The 22,247-nt window shown below is 44.0% G+C and overlaps 1 protein-coding gene across 3 annotated transcripts in view; it reads right to left on the bottom strand.

Moving 5' to 3' along the window:
* KDM4A (lysine demethylase 4A) overlaps positions 1-21,014 on the bottom strand; it is a 43,163-nt gene extending 22,149 nt beyond the window's left edge. For 2 of the 3 annotated variants that reach the window (XM_075508598.1, XM_075508601.1), the window contains exons 1-20: positions 20,883-21,014; positions 20,413-20,565; positions 20,013-20,188; positions 18,794-18,908; positions 17,751-17,944; positions 16,217-16,266; positions 15,579-15,682; positions 14,380-14,517; positions 13,204-13,454; positions 12,230-12,420; positions 10,567-10,928; positions 8,677-8,797; positions 7,903-8,081; positions 5,422-5,626; positions 5,061-5,137; positions 4,252-4,307; positions 3,176-3,284; positions 1,995-2,183; positions 1,179-1,349; positions 565-684 (exon numbers count right to left, since the gene is read on the bottom strand). In XM_075508598.1, coding sequence (XP_075364713.1) covers positions 565-684; positions 1,179-1,349; positions 1,995-2,183; positions 3,176-3,284; positions 4,252-4,307; positions 5,061-5,137; positions 5,422-5,626; positions 7,903-8,081; positions 8,677-8,797; positions 10,567-10,928; positions 12,230-12,420; positions 13,204-13,454; positions 14,380-14,517; positions 15,579-15,682; positions 16,217-16,266; positions 17,751-17,944; positions 18,794-18,908; positions 20,013-20,188; positions 20,413-20,550 — 2,946 coding nt within the window. In that variant the 5' untranslated portion in view covers positions 20,551-20,565; positions 20,883-21,014. Of the gene's footprint in view, positions 1-564; positions 685-1,178; positions 1,350-1,994; positions 2,184-3,175; positions 3,285-4,251; positions 4,308-5,060; positions 5,138-5,421; positions 5,627-7,902; positions 8,082-8,676; positions 8,798-10,566; positions 10,929-12,229; positions 12,421-13,203; positions 13,455-14,379; positions 14,518-15,578; positions 15,683-16,216; positions 16,267-17,750; positions 17,945-18,793; positions 18,909-20,012; positions 20,189-20,412; positions 20,566-20,720; positions 20,739-20,882 lie in introns of those variants that run through there. The other variant, XM_075508600.1, reaches the window with a different exon arrangement.
* Between the last annotated feature and the right edge of the window lie 1,233 nt (positions 21,015-22,247).

The raw sequence follows: 22,247 nt of genomic DNA, 5'->3' as shown, positions 1-22,247 counted from the left end.
CTTGCCTTCCCCTCTCCACAGAGGTCTCATGAAATAATCTTCTACCACTTTAATTTTATAAGATACATATGCAGGTTTGCACACTGCAACAGACTTTAACCAAAACCTCACCAATCCCATGACAGTAAAAGTAGCCCAGCAAGTTTTGGGATATTCTTTTAACACCTGACAAGACAGTCTGGCTGGTCACTTTAATACAGCCTGAACATTCATCCTTTTGGAAGTGTGCAAGACATGATGCACTAAACAGAGAAAAGCAATACCAAACTTATTTCAAGTAGTTTAAGCTACAGGAACAGAGTCTGCTGAAGAATTGCAGACAGCAGTTTTTCAGAAGCTGACACTTTCAATTAGGTAGCCAGATATAAGTAGAGCTGGAAGCAATCACTTTGCTCTTAACTCCAGCAACTGTTACCAGCACCTGGAATTGCTGACAACACTGAGTAATTTCCCCTAAAGTTAGTTTAGGCATGACTCTCCTATAGCTCTGCTGGCTTTAAGAACAGCCCTGTTAACATGATCAGCTTGTTATGAATGATGAATTTTCAGACAACAATTCTGTACCTGGTACATCTGGATGGCATGTGATGCAACAAACTTGGCTCCATAAACTTGTCCATCTGTCCATCTCACCTGCACAACTTCCCCTTCAGCAGGGGGACCTAACTGAAGACAGTCTCGACTCTACAGCATAAAGGAGGAAGGTGGGAGAGAAAAGATAGGTAAGCAGCTTCCTTATGTGAAGATTCAGCAAACCACCGGGCATACCCTCCCAGTCGCATCGCACACCACCCCAACAATTACTCCATTTTAGGGACGGAGAACTAGGCTGAGAGACATCCATCCATGTCATCTGTATTTAAACCCCAACAGTGGGCCCAGCTTTAAAGTACTTCATGCAGGAATGGTATGCAAGTATCAGCAAGTTTTCCTTCAGACCTACCACTGCTCAGCAGCCAAAGATTAGCTGCACTCCCTAGTACACCTGCTCCTATGTGCCCTCAGTTAAGTCAGTCTCATGTAACACCCCTAAGGCCATCTTGCAGCACATCTCAGCCACAACATGACCTAGGGTTGGAACAATTACCAAATCCCCTGGTGTGTTCGCTCTGCAGCAGCAAGAATTGACTCGCATCATGTGCCCTCTGCCGGAGCCTGACTCCCACTGCATAACATACCACAATGTCCTCTGGATACAGGTTATCACTGAAGGAACCATCATCGAAGTTGACCTCGTAGAAAGTCTCCTTTGCAAGGCTGACCACTTCACATTGATAGAAGCGACCATTCTTGTGCTTGCTGATGACTATCTGTCCAGGTGACAGATCCTGGAGTGCAGCCTTAGCTCGCTGAGAAGAGAAAAATCACTTTTTACACAACGACTCCAAAAAGTATATGTTGAGGACCACCGCTTCGGTGCTGGCAGACAAGGAAGCAAAATGAGGTGAGTAACTCTACTCAAGACACCATCAGCAGCATTTTTAGAAAAGTTCTGCCTCTGGTATTTCAAATGCTTAAAGTCTAATCTGTTAGATGCAGCTGTCATTAATTTACTTAGTAAATTAAGCTCTCATTCTTCAGAGCAATGCAAGGCCGTTACAGTAAATACTGTCTAATAGACTGTTGTGATGGCTAAAAGGGCTACATGGGAACTTTATAACTAATCAATCACTTAAACATGACATTCTATGACCACTCACGCAGTCTGCTGGAGTCCCAGCACTAACTCCTGCATATTAAATATCACAGCATAAAACCCACTATTATTCCTCATTACAACAGCCACAGGAGGGATGTAATGTTCTCGGTCCTTCTGGGCTGCAAACCAAAATACAATAGAGGACCTGACTACGATCACTCAGAGCAGCAGCAAGGTTGAGATCAGAATCCAAGACCAACACTGTTAGATTATACTGAACATTCTCAAAGAGCCAAACTTTTTAGTCCCTCCAAGATACTGCAGTTCAAATCCTGGGAGTCACACACCTACTCACCTCTGCCTGAGATGGAATCTTATGCCTGAAGCAGGTAATGAAGACAACAAATGGCCAGTCATCAGGCTGCATCATGACTCCTGCTGCCTGGGCACAGCTGACATGAAAGGATGTGGGACACCGACCATGTGAGCACTGTACACAGCAACCTGCAATTCTCTTTCTTCTTTTCTTGCAGAAGATACATTTCTGTGGACAGGAAGCTAGAGGTTATTGGTTGGCACTAGCTTTTACCCCACACAAAGGGCTAGCTGGTCTAAGTGTCTGATACTGTGCCATTTACTCTCTGTGACAACACTGCTACTTTCTGATTAAAAAGAAGCAGAAGGCTACCAGTTCTCGTTTATGACAAGGCAATAATTCATAAATTTAAAGCAACACCATAGATGAAAAATGTACATTAAATATCCACCAGCTCAACATGCACAAAGCATGTGACCCAAGGATGCTAGCAACAGGAGACCTTGGATTAAATCAGTCCACAATGCTCCAAAGTCAACAGGGCTTTTCAGCACTTAGTTATTAAGTTGCACAGGGAAGACCAACAAGATTAGAATAATGGGCAAAGACCAGAGACAAAAAAAACAAAACAAACCACAGAAGTAACAGTTAAAATTCTATCACTACTACCAGTGACCGAATTACTCTTGGGTCAGGCCTCATGGGCTGTTGTAGGAAAAGAATGTTATCTGTAATGCATTAGCATTTGCAAAGCAGTTAAATAATTTTCTCCTCAACGCTGAGCTGTTAGAAGAGCAAGTACAGCTGCTTTCTTGCTGAAGACATTCACTCATTATACAAATGCCTTGCATATCCTGAAGCATCTCAGTGCTCAACAGCAGTTAATAAAGCAAGTCAAATACTAGGGATTAGAAAAATAACAAAACAAACATCACCATTACACCACTGTATAAATGTCATTTGCTACATACAGAAAATTGTGCCCCCCCTTGCTTGCTCCTCATCTGAATAAGCATATACTAGAACAGGTACAGAACAAGCTATCAAAAAATAGCAACAGGGACAATTGCCATTTCCCATACAAACAACAGAGCAGATTAAATTCTTCAGTCTGGGGAGGAGATGACTTGGGGTTGGAGGGATAAGCAGAGTCTCCCAGATTCTGAATGGACTCAAGACACACTTTGAAACCTCACCAGTGAAGCACAGGTGATCCTTACCAGTCTGAAACGTTGCAGGGGGATTTTGCCAACATCTACAGGACTCCGCTCTGCAATATTCACAAATTTTGCCTCCAGTACAGCTACAGCACACATCACATGAACCCACCTGTCAGGACAGAAGAGGGGAAAAAGAAATTAATATGCATTAGGCCGACAGAAGACACTGTGGAGTTTAAGTAAATACAGTTCTGTTGATGTTTGCCATATAAACTATGATAAATAGCCTCTGAGAACTAAAAGTGTAATCTTACTTCCTGCTGCTAGTAACAGGGCACATGTGGGCCAAAACCAAGACTTCTTCATACTTCAAATCTACTACTAACAGGCTTAACAGGAGAGCAATTTATTGTGGCTTGTGCTGGTTGCGTACCTGCATTACAAAAGCCCATCTCATAGGTTTATTCCTTCACAAACCTGTCCCATAGCAACTGCTCAGTCACTACTGAACTACTTTTGAGACTGTGACCAAGAGGCTGAGGTTCCATATGACATCCACAAAAGTTTTGGAGGCCAAGTTTCAGTAACTCCATGGTACTACAAGTCTGTCCCACTGCTATTTTGCATCAAATAACTTCAGACGATTTAATCAAATAACACCAAAGGACACAGCACAGGCAGTTGTATGCAGTACACCTGCTGCAGAGGTACTTGGAATGTTGTGCTCCTTAAAGCTATGGTTGTCCTTTGTCTCCACTGCCACCACACATTACATGGAGAAATCAAAATCCTCTGTGAGAAGGTACTAAGAGATGTTATCTCATCAGGAATCTTATTTTTATGTGGTACGTTATACCTCTGCACACTACACCTCTGCACCATAAAATGCAAAGCAACTAAGAGCTGCTGTCAACAGAATGAGAGTGAGGCCTTACCTGAAGAGATGATGACTGCTGCATGTGAACACAATGAACACACTTTACCATAGCCCCCTCAGTAACACAGTGTGAAAGGTGGTGTTGGTCACACCAAATGCAGACATTGGCTTTACTACTGTAGTGGCATAACACTACCCTACCCTCGGCTACTTAGGAATTGAGCTTCTCCTTTAAGACCAAAAAAGCTGGAACACTCACTTGTCATCATTGGCTCTCTGCAGTGCTCCTCCTCGTAATGAACACAAACAGCAGTCCTGGCACAAGGAAGAAAGCATTAAGTGAAAGAGTGAAGTCCAGAGCGGTACACTTGTTTTAGAACTTCCTCCTCAAAATGCACGTCCAGAGGAAGAAAATGGTTTCACTGTCAGAAGAGAGCTAACTACCTTGAACAGATCAGCCCTTTAGCTCTCAAAGGCTGCTGCCCTTAGGGCAACAAATACAGACTCCAAGTCTGTTGAAGGCAAGCAGACCTACCACTGAAGGCTTGTTCAACTTGTTTGTTATGGGTTCCTTTTACAACCACAATACCCTATATCCTTAGAGGATGCGTAAAAGGATCTGGAACAAACACAAGCAAATACAATTCAAAAGGTTGACCTGTTCTTCTGACCTAGAGCCTGTATAGCTTTTTGAGGGAATCCCATTCTTCTTGCCGCCTTCACATGTGCACACCTGCCTAGTTATTAACAGAAGTTACTTTCCGATTTAGAAATAGTAGCTACCATAAATTAAGACAGACAATGGAGCTATTCCCACCTTCATGCAGAACATCTTCCCTATGACTCAAGTGAACTCAGCAGCTTTGCACTAGTTAAAAGGATTATATCGTTATGGCTTAAAAAGTGCCAAAATACAACAGACCGGCTCCTGAACATTCTCTAAATTGCCTTCTTTTCATGGGAGGGAAGATAAAAAAAAAAAAACCAAAACCAACAACATAACACTACAGAAATGAACTTTGTAGCAAGTTCGCAGATGTACCAGACTCCATCTGTGAGAATCTTTACCTCTTCTAAGGCATTTTCTGTACACCTGGAGCACATCCAGTCTTCAGTGGCCTTGTCAGGGGATACACCATAACAACCTAGAACAGACAGATCTGACTTAAGAGCTTACCTAAACTCAGACCCATTCCCCTAGGGCCCAGAAGTAAAGCAGGAATTAAAATCAACAAGCCTAAGGATGATGCTGTACATTTCAAGTTATCCGTGCAGCCAACTCCATATTTCAACAGCCAGTACTCAAGTATGTACCATTCAGATAAGGGCTGAACTTGGTCTATTTGTACATTAAACAGACTGGTAGAGGCTTGCTATGATGTACAGACTTACTACAGAGAACACTAGAGTTTAGCCTAGATGCACTCACTTGCATGAACACAGACATGGCAGTTCTTGCAGGTGATGAGTACGCTGGTTCCATCTTCCTCTAAGTAGGGGGTTGAGAGATTGAGGTCAGTGCTGCAGCCAGTTGTAGTAAAGCACATTTCAGGAATCAGGGGTTTGGTTCGGATCTTCCCATCCACAGCGGCTGGAGTTACTCCAGAGTTTTGACTGTTGCCTCCACACTCTGCCTGTAAGGGATGGACAGGAAATTTAAGTTTTACAGGTAAAACTGTTTCACATCATCTTAACTCACCCATTATTCTATATATAAATCCAGTTTAAAGAAAGAATGAAGGTGCCGAAAGATTAAAGAGTTAGTAGGTTAGGTGAAAATATAGTTAGTTTGTAAAATCCTCAGCTACCGCAGCTTCAGAATGAAATTATTTTCTACCCAAATGGCTAAACATAAAGTCTGAACTGCATCCCTCTACTGAGCAACATGGTTCATGAACTCCATGTCTTCTGACAGAAGAGATGGAATTGGGCAACACCTCTGCTGCATCCCCCCACCCCCTAATACAGAGGATCGTAACACTGCTATCCAACATTGTACGTTTATCTTGCCTCAATATGGGAGGATTATGATCACACAAATAGATACCTACTGCAACCCCCATTATTTTTTCCTAGTGTAGTTCTGAACAAGTCTAACGGACAACATTGAATTGAACAAGTAATTTGCTCCTGGGAAATAAGCAGACTGAAAATGCAGTTTCCCAGTTAAAGCTCAGGAGACTTTCAGGCTAATCTTTTGTAATTTATTCATCTAAACCAATGTCAAACCAAACAGCAATTACATGTGAAGTTTACAGAGATATGCTTCCCTTCAAGTTACCCTTCTTAACAGCTAAATAGTAATGAATCTTTCTCTTTGAGGAAACGTTTCCATCCATCTTTTGTACCTCACAGGCCACCACAAAAGTAGCTTGTGTAATCTTTTAAAAATATTATTAGCAGAAATTGCAGTAGCAGAATGAAGCTTCACTGTCCCTCCTACAGTGCATCAAAAGGTAGGAAAAAAAAGTCCAGGTAAGGATCACAGTTGGAAGGGAACTGACATGCTTTCAACGTCTTGTTTATTCAGAGTCTGCAAAACTTACTGATTTACACTGAGCATTGCATGTCAAGCAAAAGGCTAAATGACCGAGGGAAATCTGTAACAAAGTTGAAGAAAATGCAACTTTTTTTTCCAAGCAGCTAGATACTTTTCTTCTTCACAAAGGAAAAGTGACTATTTGTCTGGCATTTTGTGCCAAATTTTTATTTGAATGGGTAACTGAAGTGAGTTCCCAGACTTGCTATAGACTTTCTGAAGTTGGAACAAAGACCCTAACCACAGCTCAAATCTTGGAAGAGTTTCTGCTTCACTTTCTGGTGTAGACAGACATTTGAAAGCCTGCAGCTAGAGTTTTCTGCTTAATAGCATTTAGAACGCAAAAAAAAAGCTAACAGAACTTAAACTGTCCTCAAATTGTTAACTTTATTGTTAACTTAACTGTCAGCACCAGTGAAGTCCATTTACTATGCAGCTTCTATGCAGAATTTCCAGTCCTAACAAGAACCTACTCTCAGACAGAAACAGCAAGATCGAACAGAAACTATGGTCTATGGTTTTCATGGAAGTTAGGAACTATATGCAATATAAACCCTCAACAAAAATTTGAGGTCTTTATTTCCAAAACTGTGGTGAACATGTTTCTAGTGCCACCATAATCATACAGGGATCTCAACTGAATCAAATACGCTTAACATATGGGAAGGGACAAACGATCTCTAAGTTGCAGGTGGAACATGCAATCAGACAATTATTCAAGCTACCTTAAAATTACTTAGCTTAGGCACAGCAAAAAATTCAGTGTGGGACTTCTGCCTAATCATTTAGTCAACATGACAAAGGGGTTCTGCAACCCATCCCAAGCTATGCATTGCTACAGCTGCACTTTGTTAAAGCACATTTTCACATGCCATAGCTACTGTCAATATGGATATACTCCAAGAAGAGACAGCTTTCTGTCTAGGCCATCCACAAACACAACCCTAAATCCTTTTAAGTAAAAGGTTTTCTTCCTTGCCAGCTCCCCAAAGACCATGTGCTATGAGTGGACTTAAAGCGTTTTTTAAAAAAAGAGCGTATAAGTGAAGGTGTCAGTCTGGAAAAGAGGAATGGGATTTAGAGTCAGCTCTAGCAACATTCAAGCTCCATTCTGTGGTTCGAGCAAAAGCCACAGAACACACTTCTGCTGAACAGCTGAGCAAACCCCAGGGAACCCACAGGCAGTCCACCACAGGTGTGGTGAGATTCACCCAATTGTGCTCTCCTGGAACAATTCCTTGGGAAGACTGCAACACTGATACAGCTGTTGTTAACTGGCAATACGCAAAATGACATTTTTAAAACTATGCATCACAACAGCAACCTATTCAGTTATCTCTATGATAACATTAACAGACATGGTCTACATACCTGATACGTCTGGAAGAGCATACAAACAGCACAGTAAGGAGACTGCTGAGCCATGGTCCGATTGTATTCTTTTTCAGCCTCAAAATTTGGTGGCCGATTCTGCCACAGCTGGCTAAGTGGCTTGGCCCATGCTTCTGTCTCCTCAGCCTCTTCTTCAGGAGTTAGTTGCTCTGATGCCTCTGTGATAACAGATCATTAACTCAGTGATTATGTGTCCTTTTATAGATACCCTTCTCACAAATGAAACTAAATAAGGCAAGAAGTTATGAATGGAGATGACTGAAAGACTGCCAGAAATTAAATTTACAGAAGAGTGATGGGAGCCAGCAACTCAGTCTCCTCTTTAAGAGGATCTACTAATCAAACAACCATGCAGACACAGGATAGGCTTATTGGGTGAGAACTGCACCAGCTCCCAATTACATCAAGACTGTCAGCCAAATAATGTGTTGGTTTTGGTTTTTTTCAAGTCATGAATATTTACATCAATTACTGGAATGCTCTAAGGCAGATAAGGCAACGGTCTCTGGTGCTGGTTTAATTTTCCTTTCAGAGTTGTGACTATCCAGAGAATGGAACAGGAAAGAAAACACCATTCGAGAGAAAAGTTTAATGATGCAAGCACAAAAAAATGAGACAAGCACCTTGTCTAGGATGCAGAGGTGTCACTTGCTGACTCCTGTTTATCGCTAGTTACTTAATGTAATACCCCACACTGACTGTAGAAACCGAGACCCTCTCTACAGTTTCCTAAAGAGCACAAGGCTTGCTTACCATCATCACTAATGCAGTCTTTAACCAAGAGTGGGTGATGGCGTGGGAGCTTGCTCAATGGCTGGCGACGTCCCTTGGACTTCTTACTCTCCTTCATTGATCTTATGTACTCCTTTGCTACCTGGATAAGGAGAAGCAATTCAGCAGTCAATTAGCACATGTCCTTTTGACATTATTTTTAAAGGAATTTATTTTGAACTTAAAGAAACCTCCACAAAATGCACATATGCTTCCATGATTTTATTTCTAACAAACTAACTTCAGCTCTAAACTAGCTAAGTTTTTTAAAGAACTGCTTGCAGCACTTTTGCTAGGGAAAACCAGGTAGAGCTGTACTAGCTCTTTTGAGCTGTTGAGTAGAGACTTTTCACAGGTCCCAGCGTAGCTTTTCATGCAAGTCTGTTTATATAAGAATTGCGTAAAAGACAGAAAAAAAAGACACACAAGTTGAACGGTTCAACTGAGAAGAGCCATGATAAGAAGTCTCATGCATTCTGGAGAAATCGTCAGTTTGTATGTCAACTTAAAAATTCAAAATTAAAAAAAAAAAAAAAAAAAAATTACAGAGTTCATTGGCATCTTGAACTAACAGGCTTATTTTAAATGAAGGAAACTTTCACCCTCTCTGCTTATTACGTGCACTGATGTCTTTCCACACAGACTGGAAGAAGGAGATTACAACAATAGTTATTTCCTCTTCCCTTAGCCTTAAGTAAAAACAAGTGATACATTGACAAAATTACTACTAACCTGACAAGCAAGGCAATAAAGGCAATGATTTTTAACAGCCCAGGAAGTCTCTCAGTAGATAAGACACCCCCCCCCCCCCCTTTTTTTTTAACCTGTTATTCCTCTAAGAGCAGAAGCAAATCTTAAATTAAATGCATCTTATGTCTTTTTAAATCTCTTCTTTTCATAAAGAAGCCAGAAGAGAACATAACAATTGTTATCTCTGATCTCCTAACACAGAGTTGGATACAAGACTTCCAAGAAACAGAAATGCTTTTATTCAAATGGAAATTAGCATTCCCTTTACCATCTGATGGAAAATTTGTTTCGAAATACACCATACTAGGGAAAACGATCTACACCCATTCAAAATGTCACCTTTTTCCTGTATGGTATATGCAATGGAGACATCAGTATCAGCGACAGAATTTCCTTAGTTTAAAATACCCATAAGAACTCTTTCTCAGTTTCAGCTTAATTATCAACAATTTGCCCATTTGCTATTCCATTTCTGCAATTCCTGAATTTTGAAGATATAATCATTATCGGCCTCCCACTCTCTAAACACAAATTTAAAGAGGGAAGCAAAATAATTTGAAAAGACACCACCAGGTAAGATTTTAACTATTACAGCCTTCTCTTGGGCTGTCTAATAAAACATTCATTGACAGTTCTTAAACACTCAGATTTACATTCTCCCAACCAATAATTTTTTTTTCATCATTTCTTTTTTTAAAAGGTACACACATGTACAGATGTATGCAATTTTAAATGGGAAAAAACCCTCAAACATATTAATATTCATTTTAGGTACAAATAAGTGTCTATTACTATAGAAGGACCTGAATTAGCCTGTAACACTACTGTGTCAAAGCCACCAAGCTACCCTTTCCCTTAAAGCACTTAAATAATTTAGAGAAGTTCTCAAAACAAGGGATCTCCTTGTTTTCTAGAAGAGGTAAGAGTATAAGACTTTCATCTTAATTCTTGTTTGTTTAGCAAAACCCATAGGTATTAAAAAATCCATTACCAACTAAGCAACCTGCTATGCGAACACCAATGGAATGAAAACATAATCTGCACAGATTGGACGTTTTGTCACCGCGAATCTGTGAGCACCTAATACAGCCCTTACGCTTTCAGTACTCCTGCCATTCATACCTCTGCCAGTTCTTGCTCATTCACACCGGTGGTGGCACTGGCTTTCTTTCCTGAAGTCTGTTCATTGTCAGATCCGCTGGCATCCCCTCTAGCATAGCTATGGACTGTAAGGACCCCAGCTGGCCCGGGAAGAGTTTGTTTTGCCAACAGATCAGTCGATTCAGAGTCAGAAGAACCAGAATACGCAGGCGAGCTGGGCTGAACGCTGGAAGTTGCACTCTGTTTCGAAGTTGTCAAAACTGAAGCAGAATTTGAAGCATGTGAAATGGAGAGATCCAATGCAGCTGCTTCTTGCTCTTCCTCTTCTTCCTCCTCAAGCTTCACCGTTTTCAGTTCTTCAAATCTGGCAGAGTCCACACGATCTAGAAGAAAAAAAATATACTGACTTTTTCTAAAGTCTGGGCAGCAGAGAGAACATTCGTGCAACCATTTGCACAAAGCCAAACAGGAAAGTAAACTACTACACGCAGAAAAAAGTGACATTAAAGTCATGTAAAGAGTAGATCATTAATTCAAACACCTATAAAATCATGGTTGGCTTAGAGAGAGAGAGACAATAACAGCGTCTGCACATTGCCTCTTCCAGTACAAGGACGAGAGTACATCAAGCAAAACTAGCAGAGAGTGAGTTAAAAACAAACAGATGGAGATGACCCTTTATACGGCATAGTTAAACAGCCCAACTTCTGGCCACATGATGCTGTGGGTAAGAGGTTACAAGGGTTCATGGGAGACTTAATAGAAGAAAGATAAAAACCCACAAGCCAATAGAAGATTATTAAATACAAGCTGCAAAAGGCTGGAAAACAGAATACTAGAGGGAGGCAATACATATGTTTGCCCTGTTCTTATATTGTTCCATAGGCCCCTTGCTTCTCTCTTAAGAGCAAGGATAACTGACCCATTACAAGGCATGTTAATTTTCCTCCAGCCTACTGATTACAAAATCACAAATAAAACATCTATACAGCATACCAGACCCAAATTACCAGGAAGTGTGAGTATGTTTTACTAACCAATTTCTATAAACAGGTCACATTACACAACAGGGACACAGAGGACCTTAGACTACTGAGGCATCCAATACATTTCTGTATGCAGCAGACAAAATAAAAAGAGCAAAAATCAAAAGCTAGAAACACCAATTTCTTAAGCAAGTCTCATGCAATACTTCCTGTTCCTTTTAATTCAGCTGAAAGGCAACATCCCCATGACCTACCTCGTCAGTCAGTCATTGAAGCAGCTACAGGGTGGCTGCCTACACCTTTGCTCTCCCCCAACATTTTTTTATATCATTCTCACTGGGGAGTTATCCACAGATAGGTTACAAAAGCTAACAATTCAAGCTGTGGTTATTTCATTTACTCAAACCAGCGGCAAAAGTGTCAGATAAATTTAACTAAAGTGCACAACCTAAAATTGTTCCAGGTGCCCTCTCTGGTCTTGAAAAATCAAATAGTAATATCTCAAGTCTCATGCCAGTAAATTTCTGAAGTGCTTGCCATGGCTCTGACAAACTAGCGTCTGCTTTTTTGGACATGACAACGTCCTACTGACTAGCATCATACGAGAGAGTGCCCCAGATTCAGCTCTAGCAGCTTCTCTCCCTGAAGAATAATACCCTGCACCCCCTGTACCAGGATAAAGCTTGACACACAGTTACCTGGAAGCTTGAGCCCTTGTGCACCTTGCTGCACAAGTTCACTTGTAGGTCCCTCACGAGTCTCTGCCATGTCCGCTTCATACTGAGCGGAGCTCAGCTCCTCCTTGGGGAAGGCCTCGCTCTCACTCACCTCCTGAGGCACTTCCAGGCAGACCCTGTGCCTTTTTGTTCCTATGCGATGCTTGGGGATGCTGCAGAAGACAAATCCATACGTCAGGTTACCAAACACGTAAGCTTGTTAAATTTGTGCCTGGATGTACAAAATACAGCCTGGTTTGGATCAGTGTTTTATGAGACAGCATCTGGCAAGCCAAATAGTTTCCAAATTATTCTGAACTGTTTTCTTTGCCTTTACAGAAGCAGAGTCAGCAATACTTAGGAATGACTCCTCAGTATCTGTTAATCATCTATTAGGCAGCTACGTTCTAGCTAGGCATTCTTTACCTTAAACAAAAAAAAAAACACCCAAAAACCAAAACAAACCAAAACAATAACAAAAAACCACCACCAAAGACAGCTTTAGGAATAGTAGCTGACACTGGCTGAAAAAGATTTAACTGCAAAATGTAAGATAATTAGCCTGTCCATCTTCAGCAACCAGGAACTGCACACTGATGTTGCAGCTTGTGGCACTGATGCTACCAGAATCTGCTAGCAAGTACTGTCCATGATCCCAGCACACCCCCTTTTTCTTCTGGCCTCCCAGTGTATGGTGCACACTTCCAATCCAGGCTTTGGACACGTGCCCAAAGTTGAAGAACTACCTTCCACGCTGGTGCATTTCCTGTCTACCACAGACCATCATCAATGTGGACTCAAACAGTAAAAACAATTACAAGTAAACCTTATTCCCAAGAAAATAAGACTACTGCTAACTCTGACTGCTATTCTATCAGAATGGCAAACATTCAATTGCAGCTGGGTCCAACTTCTAATAATCCAATAGAAAAGCAGAGGACAATATAAAGCAGTACCTTTTCGTCTCATCCCCGTCCACTTCCTCTTTACACATCTCTCCCGTTTCCATTTCTTCAGCACACTGTTTCCCATTCTTGACTTTTTGCATGAGATCCCCTTTAAGGAACTCTGCTGCCTCTGGGGTTGGAAGAGCATGGTCAATAACAGTCACATCCTTCCCAGCTTTCCAAAGCTTGTAACGATCTGGCTGGTACTTCCTCACAAACACATCCATGGAGATCTTCACCATGTCCTTCCGACATGAGCACTGAAGTCACAAAAAAAAATAGTCAAGTAAGGTCACATACTCAGCAATTCTACTCTGCATTCCTGTATCACTTTGCTTTCAGGAGCTTAACTGAAGAAAAAATTCCCACAGTTACATGTAATTCAGCCTCACAACTCTCAAGACTCTTTCCCAGGAAGTCAAAAGAGCATGTATTAAGTTACTAAAATCTGGACAGAAAAGCCAGAAAAACCGACGAAACAGAAAATCAGATGTTATCACAATAACTAAGAAAGAAAGCTCACCAGCCTACTTACAGAGTTGCTGGTAGAAGCTCACTGTTTTAAAATGAGCTCATACAAAAACAGCCAGCGAAACCAGAGACTATAATGAGGAAGTTGGAGCCATACAAACTCTGGGCCTACCCAGAGCAGTACATGTTCCCCCTTGTCTAGGCATGATTACAACTAGTGCTTCAAAGCATTAATGTCAATGTAACTTCTGAGAACATAATCCATGTTTGTAAGGCACCTCTACAGGGATATAACACTATCTAGTCTAAAGGTTCAGCCAAGACACTTATTTTTATAAGTGACTTAAGTTACCAAAGTCATATGTCCAGGCTAAACGGTTCATAAATAATGCTTAAAATATCAGACAAAATACTGACAAGTCCTGACCACCAAGCACACCCTTTCATCTTTGGAAAGACAGCCAGTCCCCTGCTTTTCTTTGAAGCCTCACTTGATCTACACAAAGCTAAAAAGCATGTTATATGCTATCCATAGTTAAAACACAGACATGAAACAGGAGGCTGACTGGACATTGTTACCATATCAGAAAGCAAACATCACATCTTAAATGGACAAAGCACTGAATTCACTCCCTTAGAGCAAACACTGGGGGCTTAATGAGCAGCAGAGCATTAGTTTATTTGTACGCAATAGGATGGCAACAGACCACTTACCAGTACAGACTGCTTCCCGTACTCGATCCACCGAAGAGTAGCAAAGTTGGTAGACTCGGCACAGTTAAAGCCATGATTAAAGCCAGCATGATAGCTATAAGGAAAGGTTATCATGAACTCTCCAGCCTCCTGTGTCACCTAGAAGACAATTGAGACACCGCATTGTTATTCACAACTTAAGAGTCTACTTGGTGGGTCTGAATAGAAGGAGCTCCCATACCCTCATACAGTGTATCTGAAACCCCCACTCAGAGATGGTGGTTGGAGTTACTTCCTTCAATGGATAGACTTGATAATTCTCTTCACTATTCTCCTACTTACATTAAGTGTCTGTTTACTGGAAAGCAACACTCACCGTTTTTTACTAAAACACAACCGGTCAAAATAGCACAGAAGTGGTTATACATATGAAATACCCTGTGGCAAGCTCTCTGAAGGTCATAAAGGTACTTATCTGCATCAGCTACAGGTTTGGCTGAACAGTATCTAAGGCCAAGTAAAATTTCTATCCACACACAACTTGGAAATTTACTACTGTTTTCTTTTGCTGTTCATATTCAAGTACAACTCTCAGTCAGTCTTCCACTGCTGCTCTTCAACATTTCCCCGCTGTCTATCAAAGGTTCATGACAACAAAACCCTTCAGCTGCCTACGCAGATGTGACAGTACTTCTGAATAAGGACTCAAAGACTAGACCTTCAATGCATGTGTGTGGGGAGGGGGGGTGGCAGGTTATCACCCAAGAAAGTAAGGAAGTCTATAAAGTTATTAATGTAATGTAAAAAATTAATAGGGAACAAGCCATATTTTTCTATTGAGGAAACAGATCACAACAAACGAAATTAGCAGAGGACAAGTCTGAAACAAAAAAAGAACAATCTCTCTTCACTGAATACACAGCTAAGCAGCAAAGTTAATCTAACACGGGATGTTGTGTGTCATTCTAAGTTAAAAAAAAAAAAAAAAATCACAGAAGACAGAGTCTTTGTTTTTAATAATCCTTGACAGATTTTTCTGTCTCAAACTCTTTCAGGCACCACTGCTGAATAAATGGAGGTACAGTGGGAAAGGATTGCCTTATACCCTCCCTGTTCCTATTTTCCTCTCTAATCATCTCCTATTGGCTGCTGTTAGAGACGAGACAGTGCTGCATGAACCTCTTGACTGAGCTGGTATAACCATGATTACTTTTCTACACCTTATCAAATGGGATGCCGTATTTCTTCAGAATTGATGGAGAGATGAGGGTCATCTTGTGACGGAGAAATGCTTCACAGCTTTGGGCACTTCCTGGAAAGAAACCTGTTTAAAATAAAGGCAAGGAGAGATGTTACTGTTCTGCTGTGAACGAAATTAATTTTTCAGTAATTTTTAGGAAAAGTTACTGTCTAAACAGTATTTTTCCCTAGGCCTCCAAGTATGGACCACGTTATTCGAAGTGTGCTAGCTTGCATTCTGAAGAAAAAGGACGACTCCTGGAGATTTATCTTTAACGGATGCCAGTTTGAAAGAGCATAAGAAAGACCGCACATAGAAGGATCTTCCCTTGGCTATAACCTTCCAGTTCTAATAATCAATAGTTAAGGATTTTCTCGTTAAAGGTTAGACAGACCACAACAGCATTATTTGTAATGTGACATTTCTCTTGTGTGTATGCTATAAACAAACGCTCAGAAGTAATACAATCTATATTCTAAAAGGCAAATTATCCGTTCAGTCGTGCCAGCCTGTGCTCTTATAAATGTTACAGGCATGTCATCCTCTAAAAGAGCCGAAACCCATTGCAGCTGTCCACCCCACCTTCTGCAAAAGGCAGGACATGAATTGTCCAATTACCTTTCGCAAGTCTCTCCAGTCGCTTCCCATGCTCTGGAGGGATAGAGTACCTGCAGTCATAAGAACAAGTCTGTTAAGACCCAGTGACATGACAAATCTCAAAGTTTGACTGGAAATCATAAATGGGCATCAAGGCATGAATTATTAAAAAAAAAAAAAAATCCTCTATCTCTACACTGGCTCTTTCAAAGTTCGATGATATAAAGCTAAAAATCTTTATCAGGGACTTTTACCTCTCTATTCCAAGAAAAAAAAAATCAAGAGCCAAAAAGCTGACCATCTCCTCCATTGACTTTTGCTTAAGCAGTCAAGGAACTAAAAAGCCTGATGCATTTAATTAGCAGATCTGCGCAGCAAAACATGAATTGTGAGAAGAAAGGGAAGAGCACTTCCTGACCTGTCTCAGTTCACAGCTGTGCAATCGGTAGTATACTCGGTGCAAGGAGGAACACAGAGCAAGAGAGAAAATGGAATCATCTCTTTCAGCTGCTCAGACCAAGATGGGACTAACTCAGATGCTATGCCACATCCTTAACATGCGCACAACTTGCAGTGTACTCTTTACGGCTACGTCTGTCTCTCTCTCTCTCTGTACGCACTTTTTTATGGGCGCCACAAAACTCCTAGTTGGTGTGACTACAGTAAATAAAATCACCTACTTAGCTTGCTTTTGCTCTGGAATAGAGTGCTGTATTCTTGATGGAGTTCCTTGTTAAATAAATCAGACTAAGGTATCAGCAAAGTTAACTTCTTCCACATACTACTGTAAAAGAAGCAATGGCCAGAAGTTTTATCTGACTGAACTATTTTGTTTCATGTTCCCATGCTATTGCCACTGCATGGGGTTGTTCACTGGTCACATGGCGCTAGCTATTATTTTTTATTTCAAAGTTGTATTAAAAAGCAGCCAAAAATACTAGTTTCCAACAAAACTGCCATGGAAACAATTGTTGAAGTTGCTTGAGAAATTTATTTGTGAACAGAAGGGAATGATTCACTCTTAAAATTGCAACCCATGCTACAGAAAAATTTGGGAGCCTCCCCTAAAAACAATCATGAAAGCTCAGACACTGGACGAACCACTCAGCAAGATACACTAGCCTGCTTTTAGATCTATGATAAATAGCTGCATTTCAGTCTGTTAAAAATTGCCTGTTCCCATAGTGCCTGCGTGACAACAGACATTTTACCTCTGTATGGTCACTTTAGAGCCTCAGGAAATCATAAGCAAGTTTTCCAAGTTCTGGCCCTATCACAGCAGAAAGCGTCCACCTTACATTATAATTCTGAGGAACTCTTTACATCAGGACAGCAAATGGACTTTCTAGAAGGTAACCAAACAAATGCTACTGAGGACATGCACTGCTTTGCAGTTCCTTACAGGTTTCTAGAGTTCTTGTCATCAGATACTACTGCAGTGCAAGATCAGAGGGATGGCAATTCCTTTAGTCAACTCTCACAACTTCGTGATTTTGACTCCAATGTTTTATGGTATTGTTTTTCTACATCTAGAAGCTTCCCTAGAAAATCTTACCATGACTTGGGTTCCCCAAAATGCAAGTAGTTAATACTGTAGAGATCCATGTCCTCAGTATGCCAAGCAAAGGAAGTTTTCCACATGCCAAAATATAGGTAAGGAGTATTCACTCCTTCAATGGTTATGCCGCTTTCATTCTCCACAATATCCAAGATCGTGTTCAATCTGCCAATATTCCATGCATCTACATGCTGTAAAACACAAACCTCATGTTAAACAAGCATTATGAAGAACAAAACCACACAACTAAGAAGACAGTTGCCAAAGCTATCAGACACTTGGAAACAGCACACCAGGACAAATCATCTACTGGCACAGCTCAAACCATTAGCTAGTTCACCTAAAAGTTTCACGTGGTGTTAGCTTACATACTGGTTGTTTACTAGCCACCTTTATGGAGGAAAAAAAAAAAGTTGTCAGTCACATAATGATTAGGAAGGAGAAATAATCATGAAGCTACAGACTTCACAGAGCAGAGAACAATAGTGTGAGCTTGAGCTGATGTCTGAACCCTCTTGAACAGAAACACTTTTCATTCCAAACATCTTTTAAAAGAACAAATCATCATAACTTAGGAGACTAGCAAGTAAAATGCATACCCTTTTCTAACATTTATCATCCTAACACAACAGCTACAGAGCTGTCCCACAAAAATACATGCACTAGTGGATACCAAAGCAGTGTGTTGTTCACTGATCAACACTTCCAACCCTCATACGCCTTTCAGGACAAAGCAGTATAAAAGCAATGCTTATGCAACAGCGGTTTTTGCTTTCTTGAACTAAACTGTATTACACTGAAGCGCTAACAGAGGTCCCTTACAATGTTACCTCTATTAGCGTTCTTTAACTATCTGGGTTAAGTGGAGAGTATGTTATAAACATATGGTTTATTGTGTTCCTGCCTACTCCAGAAGCTGGAACTCTGCTAAGACTATCATTAACTCTTTCTGAAAGTTAAGAGTCAAATGCTACGTTAGTATTTATGGAATGCAATGTACGGCAATAACCGCTACGTGAAAACCAAAGCGGTTCTCCTACCTTGTCATAAAGTGTGCCATTAACATCAGCACCATAGATAGGGGCATTGAATGTAAGGTTCTTCCAGTATTTTCGTTCAAGGTCTTCAAAGTCTGTGTAGCGGGGTGTGCAGTACCTGAAAAAACCAACAAAGACACTAACGACTTTGCAGTTTGATACTTGACGAGTCTAAACCCACATTCTCCACCACTGAAAGAATCGAAAGCTATGATAAAAATACCTAATGCATGTTATCAGCCAGACCCCTACCTCCCAGAACAGCAACTGGAGCAGCCACAGCTCTGTTCCTGTGAGCCTCAGGAACAAAGGATCAGGAAGAAAATTACTTTCCCTGTTTCTCAGTTTACTTTCATTTTTGCTTTGTTCACCTCTCTGGGGTCAGAACAATTTCACTTTCTACTTCTGCATCTACTTCTGCAAGTTGTTGCTACTTAGCAAGGAAGGATGCGGACAAAACCAGAAATGATAAAAAACCAAAACCAAAGTTTTCTGCCACTGTAAAAGTACCATACGTTTCCAGACTCACCTGCTAGTAAACTGGTCAAGCACACTCATTTTACCAACAACGTATCTGCCCCTGATGTCTGTTCCCTGCTAACTATATACTGGCCTCTTTGTGCAGCACTGAGGGATCAAATTTACACTCTAACACCTATTTAACGTGTGTGTGTGTATATATTCTCCCGACAATTACATATATAGCATTAAAGAGTAATTTTCAGTAAATTATTCTATTTGAGAATCAGGACCCTAAGACAGCTGATGTGTAGTGCTCTTGCAAGACAAAATAAGCTTTAGTGGGCAGACTGCAGCTGACCATTTCAATGCCATTTCTGAATAGTGATTTCTAAAGCCGTTTTGCTTAAAATCCTTTTAAAGCGATCTTTTCTCGGTGTCCTTTTTCATGTCAAGAATGTTCCTTTCTCTACTACTCTACTCGGCAAATATTTTGATGGTCTAGCTGCTAGGGACAAACAGACAGGAGTCCACAGCAGAAATAAAAAGTTCTGCCGGCATTAAGTATCCTCTTGCCAAGTGACACAAGCGACAGAGGTCCCCATGCGCACGGCCAGCTTTACAAGCACACCTCATCTGCCCAGGGCGTCACGTTCACGACTCTGAGCGGCACCGGTCCGTGGCGAGGACCTGGCCCCGGGGAAGCCGGGCAACAGGAACTCCCGCAGTAACGACGCGCACGGCGACGCGGGCGCGGACGTACTTGTCGCTGTTGGCGATTCTCCTGAACTCGCGGACCGTCATGGCCTTCTTCTGGATGTTGTACTGCGTGAAGAGGCCGGACTGCCCCGTCACCACCTGCTGGATGGGCGCTGGGATGACGAGCTCGTCGATGTCATCGTAGCACCGCCGCGGCTTCCACTCTTTCGGAGGAACTATCTGCAGGAAGCAAAACGCACCCCTTAACCGCCGAGCGCACCGGCCCGGCCGCTGCCGGGGAAGCGCCAAACTTGGGGAAGCCGGCCTGAAAACCCCCGGCCGGGGCGCGCCCGCCCCACCGGCGCCGCGGGGTAAACAAAGGGCGGAGGCGGCCCGGCCCCGCTCGGCGGACGAGGGCCGAGCCGGGTGCGCGGCCTCCGCCCGGGAGGGGCTGGGGGTCGCACCTTGGCCAGCCCGGCGCGGTGGGCGCCCTGCGACTCCACGTAGGCGATGTACCGGCTGAAGTCCCGGAACTGCTCCATGGTGGGGCGGAAGGTCATGATCCGCGCGCTGGGGTTGAGGCTCTCCAGCTCCGAGGCCATGTTGCCGGGCCGGCCCTGCACGGAGGAGGGGGGGTATGGGGGGGGGGGGGGGCGGGTCACCCCGCGCACCCCTCCCCCACGCCGCCCCGCCCCGCCGCTCCGGGCGGGCCCCGTCGCGCGCGCACGCCCCACCCTCTCCGCCCGCCGGCCAATCTCCGCGGGGTCCGCACCAGCCCTGCCTCCCCATTGGCGGAGGGCGCCTGCCCGTCAGGACCACGGCTCGCTTTCCTCCTCACGGCGGAGAACGCCACCGATTCACGCCCCTCCCCCCCCCGGCCGGCGCGAGCCCGTTCCGACGCAGAGGGGTCCGAGTCCCCGCCCGGCGTGCTCACGTCAGCAGGGCGTCCCTCTTCTTCGCCGCCTCCGCCCTCCCCCCGGTCCAACGCCCGGCCGCCGTATCCCTCCGCACCACGCGCCCAACGAGTCCGGCAGGCTGCCGACGCCACCGCGGCCGTTCCCCACCGCCCGAGCCCCGCCCTGCCGCCCGGGCCCGCCCCCTTCCCCTCCGCTGCCCGCCCCGTCCCCGCCGCCGCAGCCAATCGCTGCCCGCTGCCGCCTCACAGCCAATAGAAATTCGACGGCCGGCGGGGGCGGGCCAGCGAATCAGGAGGCCGGGAGCGGGACGGTTGCTAGGCGGACGGGCCCGGGCCGGCAGGCTGTCGCTAGGGGGCGGTTGCTAGGGAGGCCCGGGCCTACTCGAGGCGCCCGGGGAGGCCGGGCCGGGCCGGCGGCAGCCGGGGGCCCCCACGGCGGTCACGGCGGGCGGGCCCACCCGTGCCCCGCCCACACCCCGCCTCCGGGTCCCCGGGGACACCCGCCGGGGGTGGGGGCAGAGCCCAGGCCCGAGGGCAGCGCGACTCCGCGGCCCCGCAGCGGCCCAGGGCAGGCCCGGGCTCAGCAGGCTCTGCGGGGCTCCCGGTCCTGCCCTCAGGGGCGAGGCTGGGATGGCCCGGCCGAGCGGGGACAGGAGCCTCACCCGCCTGCGCAGCAGCCCTGTGCCGTCAGATACGGGAGGCTGCAGCGTGCGGTCCTGCTGCGGGGCCCGGGGCCTGCCCTGAGCGGCCGGCGGAGGCGGCTGGGCCCGGGGCCGGCGGCACGGGGCGCCTGGGGGCCTTCGCACCGCCCTGGGGCACCTGGAGCCGGTGCAGCCTGGCCGTGCAGGCGCGCGTGGCGCGGAGTCGGAAGCGCTGGGTATTAATCCTGTGTAAATGAGCGCTGTAGTGAGCTAATGGGTGTCGGGCACTGAATGGTGACACACAATAGACATGTGCCAATTGAACGTATTAACCAAGCTAATTATACTCCTACAATTTCTGTGTGTAAGCAAAGCCAAAGTAGAATTTGATACTCTGCAAACTTCTGGCAGCAAACGCAACCTGTGGCTGGACCGGCGCCAGGCCCGGCCCATGCGAGGGAGTTTTGCCAGCACAGATCGGTCAGCTGGAAACATGGAAAAGTGTCCCCGTGGCCAGCGTATGTCATCAATAATCCACCGCCGTTGTGCTGAGGATTGGGAGCTGACGGTATAGCTTGAGCAGCAAGTGCTTTCAAGTGTGCACAAGGCTGAACGCTTGACAAGAGCCTGTCTAAGGATACTGACCCCCCCCTTGGCTGGGACTGGCTGCCATTTTCACAGATTGTGTTGTGCTAAATGCTTTTCGAATGCATAAGTGCCAATAAGCAACCTTGAAAGTAAG

This window comes from Mycteria americana, chromosome 7 (assembly GCF_035582795.1).
Source record: "Mycteria americana isolate JAX WOST 10 ecotype Jacksonville Zoo and Gardens chromosome 7, USCA_MyAme_1.0, whole genome shotgun sequence".
Classification (NCBI taxonomy): domain Eukaryota; kingdom Metazoa; phylum Chordata; class Aves; order Ciconiiformes; family Ciconiidae; genus Mycteria; species Mycteria americana.
The sequence above is the reverse complement of the archived record's forward strand: the minus strand, read 5'-3'. Positions and strand labels throughout refer to the sequence as shown.